This window comes from Hakea prostrata, chromosome 6 (genome assembly GCF_041222555.1).
Source record: "Hakea prostrata isolate BN-2017 chromosome 6, UWA_Hpros_2, whole genome shotgun sequence".
NCBI lineage: Eukaryota > Viridiplantae > Streptophyta > Magnoliopsida > Proteales > Proteaceae > Hakea > Hakea prostrata.
Window position 1 is genome coordinate 30693820 of NC_142605.1, and position 8545 is coordinate 30702364.

Here is an 8545-nt window from a genome sequence, read left to right on the forward strand (position 1 = left end):
CCCCCCCCCCCCCTTTATGATCTTTGTACTTTTAATTGCTCTTAGGAGTATTATTTTTTTTATTTTTTTTTTCTTTTTGTAGGCTCTATTCGTTTCCTTAAAGGCAGAAAAATGGTTTTACTATGAGTAGGATTTTCCATGATTTGTTTTTATGTTTAATTTACAAAATTTTGAAGGAAAAAGAATAAAACTATTATACGCATAAACATTTCCTCTCCTCGATATTATTTGTAGAAACAATTTTACAACAAAACTAGTGGGCTTTATATTTGTTGTTATTCTCAATTTTACACCTACAGGTTTTCTGATGTTTTAGTAGGTTATGATAGAAGAGGAGCTACTTGGGAACTTGCAGACTTCAAACATGCTTAAACTGTCTGAATTATGCTTACAAGGAATATGGTGTAGCAGTAGTGTGATTTGTTCTTTGTCATCAAAATCTGATAATTTTTTCTTGCCTTGGAATGATATCCTTTTATTCTCCACCTTTCAGAGACCACAAACATTTTATGTTAGAAGTAATTTGGCCTTTAAAGCCTCTTTGGACAAATTTAATTCCGTACATTATGGATTGGATAGGATGTATAAACTCTCAGTGTAGGAATTGGATTTAAGCTTTCTCCAGCACCTTCTCATCAATGGACTCTTGATGCATACAAAGAAGTGTGGTTCGTTTGAGAAGTTGCTATTTCTACATCTATCTTTGAGGTGCTTGAATTCTTCAAAACTCCATGGACATGCGAAAGAGAAATGTTGTTCCCAATCAGACCAAGACATCACTTTCGGCAAAGATTTATTGATCCTTCTGTTCAAATAACAATTGAAGTGAAGTAGGGTCAGGAACAAAAAATCTCTGTATGATAAACTATTTTGCTTGCTCATTATTACGGATAGTTTCTGCAGAGCAGACTAATGATGCTCTTTTTAAGTAATACATTTTGTTAATTCCCACGCACACCATTTCCCTTCCAAACAAGATGGCCCCTAGCATCTGAGGAGAATAGACAATTGGGTTTCCATTTTTCAATTTCCTCGGCAAGATAAAAGAATCATCAATTTTCAGCAACAATAGAAGAAACAGAATCTTTGATCTGAGAAAGCATTAGCTCTAAAAGAACAGCTCACACAAAGCATGGCAATGGGTTCACTCGAACTGGTTTCCATTGGTGGTCAAAGCATTAGCTCTAAAAGAACACTTCACACAAAGCATGGTAATGGGTTCACTCAAGATGGTTTCCGTTGGTGGTTATCTCCCAAAGCAGCGTTATGAAGCCTTCAAACTTGCATAGACTAACTTATACAGCCAAAAGTTGGTTCTCCCTAGTTGCAGACAACTTCAATAGGGGTTTAATTAATGTGATCAAACTCAAAAAGGCAGTAGTAGAAGCATTTACTTGCCTTCAAACTAGAACCACTAACGATTACAACAGAACTGATACGCAGTTACTACAGCAAGGTTTGAGGAAAAGTTCGAAAACGCATCTTAAGTGTTGAATTTTAATAGAATTCAGATTTATACCAAAATGCTTTAGCTCAGGCTATACAAGGAAGTAAATTGGACATGACTTGGATGTCTGATGTTCAGATCACTATTCCTTGGATCACAGATTCAACCGTGCAATCATCGGTTTCTAACATGTGCACTACCTTGAACCTGAACTGGTCTATCTTTATCAGAAACACCTAACACATCAGATCTTGATGTCCTTTTATGTAGAAGTTTAAAGATCCCTGATAGGGGCTTCTTCTTTGATTCTTTTGGAGATGATTCAGGTTTATAGGAGTCCCGATGAGAGGTCAAAGGCATAGATTTGGAGTTCATCTTCTTCTGCTTCTCGGCCCTGTTCAGATTTTGAGGATGCAGGGGTTGGGTTTTGTTCTTGTTCTTCAGCTTCTGGCTGATTTGGCCCGTGCAAGAGACTTTTGGAGATTTGGGTTCTGATGCATCAAAGCCATTATTTCTTGATTTCCTCCTTGCTTCATCTGGAAACATGAAAGGTAAGGGACCAGAGAAGCCTCTTCTGGGGTTATGCTTGCATTTGCTCCAAATCTCTGATGCTTGCTTAATCATGGGAAGCAAAATGAATTACAAACAGGATGCAAGCTCTTCAGACTGCTCTTGTAGATCTTCTTCATCATTAAGAACAAAATCAACTTCAGGCACATAACCTGCCCACTTCATCTCTCTGATCAGCTCATTAAGCATGTCATATATCTCTTTACAATTTGGATGAGCCTTGTCACCAACAAGAAATGTATTCATCTTGCTTTTTACCTCAATCCAACTACAACCAGGCTCCTTCTTCAGCCTGTTTTGTCTCATGATCCTTCTTATCTTTGAAACCTCACCCCACATTCCAGCTTCAGCATAAATATTTGACAGGAGTACATAGGTAGAAGAGTCTTGAGGGTCTAGTTCCAGAATAGATCTGGCTGATTGTTCTGCCACTTCTATGTTCTTGTGAACCTGGCTAACACTGAGAAGAGTTCTCCAAATAACAGCATCAGCTTCAAGTGGCATCTCAGAGACTAGCTTCAATGCCTCATCAACCCTTCCTGATCGTCCAATTATATCAACCATGCATGTATAATGCTCTAACTGCGGATCTAACCCATAAGCATGCATCAAATGGAAATAGTGAAACCCCTTCTCAACCAGGCCAACATGCCCACAGGCTCGAAGGACTGCAACAAAGGTTGCATGGTTTGGGTTCACATTCTCAAGTTGCATCTTTTCAAATATCTTCAGAGCCTCTTCTCCCAAACCATGCTGTGCATAGCCAGAGATCATTGCATTCCATGAGACGAAATCCCGCTCAGGCATCTTTTCAAACATAAGTCGAGAATCTAGCATGTTCCCACACTTCGAATACATGTCAACAAGTGTGCTGGATATAAAAACATCAGAGTGCAAATCTTGCTTGATAATCTGAGCATGGATTTGCTTCCCAAGTCCAATGGTGGCCAGATTGGCACAATTATCAAGAACACTTGCATATGTATAGTTATCAGGCTGAAGGCCCACTTGTAACATCCGAGAAAAGAACTTCTGGCCTTCCTCACTCTGTTTCTGCAGTGAGTATCCAGAAATAATAGCATTCCAAGATACCATTGTTTGATTCTCTATTCTCTTGTGGAGCTTCTCTGCTTCTTCCAAAGTTCCACACTTAGAGTACATATCCACAAGAGCACCACCAACAAATAAGTCCAAGCCCAACCCTGACTTGATTATTCTACCGTGGATCTCCTTCCCATAATTCAGGGTTTGCCAACTTGCACATGCCTTTAGTATGCTGCCATAAGTGAATTCATCAGGTTCCAACCTTGAATGGAGCATTGAACTGAAGAGAAACAGTGTTCCCTCTTCACACCCATTCTGTTCGTTGGCAGCAATAATTGCATTCCAAGAGACAGCATCTCTTCTGTCCATCCGATCAAACACACCACATGCATAGACCAGAGCTCCACATTTCCCATACATGTCTAAGATCGCATTTGCCACACAGATATTGGATTCAAAACCATTCTTGATTGTCAACCCATGAACTTGTACCCCCTCAAAAAACCCTTGAATCACTGCACAAGCACTAAAAACACCAGACAGACTGATATCATCCACACCAACACTGGACCTCTGCATGAGCTGAAACAATTGTAAAGCTTCAAAGCCTTGATTATTGCGTGTATACCCAACAATAATGGCATTCCAAGATTGCAAATTATGCCTTGGCAACCTGTCAAACACCCTTCGGGCATCAGTTAGAAAATCACATTTTGCATACATGTCCAAAATGGCAGTTCCAACTATGACATCATATCCAAAATTGTTTTTCAAAGCATGTCCATGCATTTGAGAGCCCAGTCTCAATGATGTCAAACCTCCACATAACCTAAAGACACTAGCATATATAGACTGACTAACCCCAATTCCAGCTTTCTGCATCTCCTTAAACAGTTGTAAGCCATCAATAAGTAGATCATTTTGAACATAACCAGCAATTATTGCACTCCAAGAAACCCAATTCCTTTCAGGCATTTCAAGGAAAACTCTACGAGAATCATTCAAGCTCTTACACTTTGCATACATATCTACAAGAGCACTACCTGTCACTACATCACAGTCAAAACCCATCCTGATGATGAGACAATGAATTTGAATACCGAGATCATATGCCTCTAAAGCAGAACATGATTTAAGAACAACTGCAAAAGTGGTACGATCCAGCACCATTCCCATTACTCTCATCTGTAAGAAGAGATCAATGGCCTTCTGAAAGTTGCCGTTCTGCAAGTACCCAGAAATCAAGGAATTCCATGAGATGACATCTCTATGGAGCATGGTATCAAAAATAGACTGTGCAAGGGCCATAGCTCCAGAGTCAATGTAGCCATAGATCATTGCGTTCCAAGAAACTGTGTCTCGCTGACCCATACGTTCAAATATTTTGGAAGCATGATCCATGTCAGAGCATTTGATGTACATGTAAATCAAACAATTGGAGACAAAGACTGTTGGACTGAAACCAGAGGTGATCATGTAAGCATGGGCCTGTTTCCCTATGTCCAAGGATCTCTGGTCTGCACAATCCTGGAAAATATGGGAGAAGGATTTCATCTTTGTGGGTATCGACTGCTTTGATGGTAATGTAGAGAGTGTCATGAAGGGAAGGTTGATCTGTGGTTTTGGGCAGCAGCAGAACAACCTCAGTAGAGAAAAGCGACAGATATGTGCCATGAGCCTTGTACGTCATATTGTCAGTGGCTGGCGACTGTTGAAGCTGTCGTAACTTCAAGTTTCTATTGCCCGACGTCACATCCAGGAATCTCTAGTCAGACAACCTGTGATTTGTTGTTGATAATTTCTCTCATCTGTTATTAGGCAAAAATAAGAATTTCTGGTCAGACATGGCTTGAACCATAGTAAGTTCAAGTATAGCCCCCCCCCCCCCAAAAAAAAAAACAGTCCCTTTTTTCTGGAGGGAGGTGGGGGTATGGATACATTACACATCAATAGGACTTAAAATACATACGACAACATCACCCAAAGGAAAAACAAAGCCTACAACAATTAAATGGTAATTGCATACAATGTATCTCAAATGTTTGTTCTCTGAAAAACCCGTAGGCACAAGATGCAGGCATATATTCATTACACAGTAGGCATATGTATCATCCAAATTTTCTTAATAACAGCATGTAGAGTGCAAATTCATAAATAGTAGAACTCCCAGATGAAATGAACACAATATAGCAGCTAAGTACTTAATCCATTCATCGGGCATTGAATTACCAACTCATAGAACAAACTGCTTTAGTTCCAGGTAAAGAGCATGTAAACATAGCACTAAGGTATGGCTGCCAGACACAATAGTAAAGTTCAGCAGAACGGGACATGTAAACCAAGGTTTCAAGAATCGTCCAAAGCTGGAAGCAATCTAGATCCCAATGAGGTAAACGCAGCAATAACAATGCAGCTCGGTATACAGATTATTAATACAAGCATAGTCAATAAGTCAGCAGCTAACAAGAATCTTCGTACTCTTACCAACAAAAAAAACAAGAATCTTCGTAAGCAATAATCAGTCACAGAATTTTTTTTCGACGAATGGTTTCGCCAGAGGGCGAAATAAAAATGAGGTCGAAACCGACATTTCAAAATTTCGCCGGAAAATCGTCCAAACTTCAAAACTTTTTTTTTTTTTCCTACTGCTCTATGAGTCTGAGGTGGGTAGCAGCCGCTGCTATTTTCGCCGGAGAAGAAGAAGAAGAAGAAAGAGAGAAAGAGAAAGAGAAAAATGACTTGAGGCGGAAAAAAGACCGATCTGAGTAGCGATTTCTATTCCTATTTCCGCTGCTATTTTCAAACCGGAGGACGAGAAGAAGACTGCCCTGTTCCGTCAGATCTTCTGCTCCCTTGCAACGACGACTTGAGGCTAAAGGGTCTGGGAGGAAGAGGTGGAGCAGTAGCAGAAGCAGCGGTCACCGACGAAGAATCACCGTCGATTTGCGAACGAACTGAACAAGCTTCTCGCCGAGATAGGCCTATGCAACACAAAATCTGTTCCTTGGTCACAAGAATATCACTATGCAACACAAAATCTGTTCAATCCGTGTCCCATATTACAAGCAACAGTAGACCAAGCAGAAATAAGAAGTGAATTTCCGGAAACTCCAGGGTGGTGAGTGAGCTATACTTGCAGAGGTGGAGTGGTGGAGCTCAAGTGAGAGAGAGACTAACCCATCCGAGGTAGGCCTTCCGGCGAAGGCAGGGAAGATCGGCTGGCGGCGGCGACGACCCGCGACGGCGTTAGGGTTTATGGTTCATTCTGATTATACACTTCATTGTTTTTCCGCTAACCTTAGTAGAATCTTTGCGTTGGTTGACCGTTCGTGAAGGATAAATGCTCTTCACGCACGTGAAGCCAAACCCGGGTTTCGTTCCCTTGACTCGTAGAGAATCGGTGCTATTTAATCATATATTTTCAAATTACACGAACATCACTGCAACTTTCCCTCTGTCGCTTGATTCAAACAGCTTCTCATGTCTTTGACAATCCCAGCTATTTACACTGTTCCTTTCACAAAATTCATAAAGAAAACAAAACCAAACACTAACCTCTCTCTGTTGTTCCTCTGCAACTACCTCCAAGAAGCCACCCAGGTTCATGCCCTAATTATCAAATCCTCTCAAATTACTGACACCTACTCTGCCAGCAGACTCGCCGAGTTCTACGCCATCTCCGATCATGGGAGCCTGAAATATGCCGAGAAGGTTCTCGATTCTGTTGAAGAACCCAACACCTTCATATGGAACACTGTCATCAGAGGGAACCTCATCAAGCATAAGCCTCTCAAAACTATCCTTCTCTATGACCGGATGCTTAGGAAATCTGTCGAGCCAGATGCATTCACCTTTACTTCTCTCCTTAAAGCTTGTACCCAATTGCCCGCTCCTGCAATTGGGAAACAGTTGCATTCTCAGATTGTCAAGCTAGGGGTTGAGTATAGTACCTTCATCCGTAACAAGCTCATCCATCTGTATGCCGTATCTGGGTCAATTAGTGATGCACGCAAGCTGTTTGACTCAAGTACTGAAATAGATATTGTAACCTGGAATAGCATGCTTGAAGGGTATGCAGATAACAAAGACGGTGAAGAGCTTCACAAACTATTCGATAGAATGCCTTGTCGAGATTTTGTCTCATGGAATACGATGATAGCATTTTATGTTCAAGTGGCTGACTTCAAGCAGGCAATTGCAATATTCCGGCAAATGCAAGAGAATGGAGAACGGCCGGACAGAGTTACTTTAGTAAGTCTTTTGTCTGCTGTTGCCCATTTGGGTGCACTTGCTCAGGGGAAGTGGATCCATTCTTACATTGACAAGCATAAAATTAAGCTTGATGAGAACCTAGGATCAGCACTGATCAACATGTATGCAAAATGTGGTTGCCTAGAAGGAGCAATTCAAGCATTTAGCAAAACAAGTCAGAAGAGTGTGGACACTTGGAATGCAATGATAACAGGACTAGCAACCAATGGTGAATGCCAGAAGGCACTCCAACTGTTTTCAAAAATGGAGTCTTTAGGCATGTCCCCCAATGCAATAACATTTGCATCTGTGTTGAATGCCTGCAGCCATGGAGGTTTGGTTGAAGATGGTGTAAGGCTCTTTGAAAGGATGAGCCAGATGTATGGGATTGAACCAGATATTGGACACTATGGATGTATGGTTGACTTGTTTGGTCGTGCTGGTCAGTTTGATAAGATTGATGAGATCATTAGAACCATGCCCATGAAGCCTGATGCAGTCATGTGGAAGGCTTTATTAGGTGCTTGTAGAGTCCATCGTAATCTAGAAATGGGGAAGCAAGCCGGGCATCAACTAATTGAACTGGCTCCAGATGACCATGCAGGTTACGTGTTGTTATCAAACATATATGCAATGGATTATAAATGGGATGCAGTTCATGGGGTGAGGAGAATCATGTATGAAAAAGGAATAAGGAAACCTCCAGGATGCAGCTCAATAGAGTTGAATGGGGTAGTTCATGAGTTTGTTGTGGGAGATACCTCTCATTCTCGAAAGAGAGAAATCTATGAAATGCTGGATGAAATGGGAGAAAGATTAATCCACGCTGGTTATAAGCCTGACACAGGACAAGTTTTGTTGGACATAGATGAAGAAGAAATAAAGCAGAGTTCATTAAATCACCATAGTGAAAAGTTGGCAGTTGCCTTTGGTTTCATCAGTACTAAAGCTGGAACAGCAATCCGTGTTGTGAAAAATCTCCGGGTATGTACTGATTGCCATTCTGCAATGAAGCTTCTTTCCAAGATTTACAGCCGTGATATAATTGTAAGGGATTGTAATAGGTTCCACCATTTTAGAGATGGATCATGTTCTTGCATGGATTATTGGTAAATTTCTGCTCTCAAATAACTTCATTCTACCAACAACACTCACATAGATTAATGGCATGTAACATTTTGTCATATACCAATTAATTAAATATATATAGATATAGATATAGATATAGATATA

General features: G+C 40.7%; 1 protein-coding gene and 1 pseudogene across 3 annotated transcripts; one reads left to right on the plus strand and one right to left on the minus strand.

Moving 5' to 3' along the window:
- Window positions 1-1992: 1992 nt before the first annotated feature.
- Window positions 1993-6332, minus strand: LOC149013298 (Pentatricopeptide repeat (PPR) superfamily protein). 3 transcript variants are annotated; one of them, XM_089158811.1, is made up of 3 exons: window positions 6239-6323; window positions 5546-6042; window positions 1993-4869 (listed from the first exon to the last, which is right to left on the minus strand). In XM_089158811.1, the coding sequence occupies exon 3, from the start codon at window positions 4733-4735 to the stop codon at window positions 2087-2089; it is 2649 nt and encodes an 882-aa protein (XP_089014937.1). In that variant the 5' UTR covers window positions 4736-4869; window positions 5546-6042; window positions 6239-6323; the 3' UTR covers window positions 1993-2086. The 3 variants fall into 3 exon arrangements, with proteins under 3 accessions (XP_089014937.1, XP_089014936.1, XP_089014938.1); XM_089158810.1 differs by lacking the exon at window positions 5546-6042 and having other exon boundaries at window positions 6239-6332; XM_089158812.1 differs by lacking the exon at window positions 5546-6042 and having other exon boundaries at window positions 6195-6317.
- A 73-nt stretch (window positions 6333-6405) lies between these two features.
- LOC149013299 (pentatricopeptide repeat-containing protein At5g48910 pseudogene) lies at window positions 6406-8487 on the plus strand (annotated as a pseudogene).
- The last annotated feature ends 58 nt before the right edge of the window (window positions 8488-8545 follow it).

Bases quoted from the DNA above. Each gene is read 5' to 3' on its own strand.
- LOC149013298 (XM_089158810.1), bottom strand. From the start codon at position 4,735: ATGGCACATATCTGTCGCTTTTCTCTACTGAGGTTGTTCTGCTGCTGC.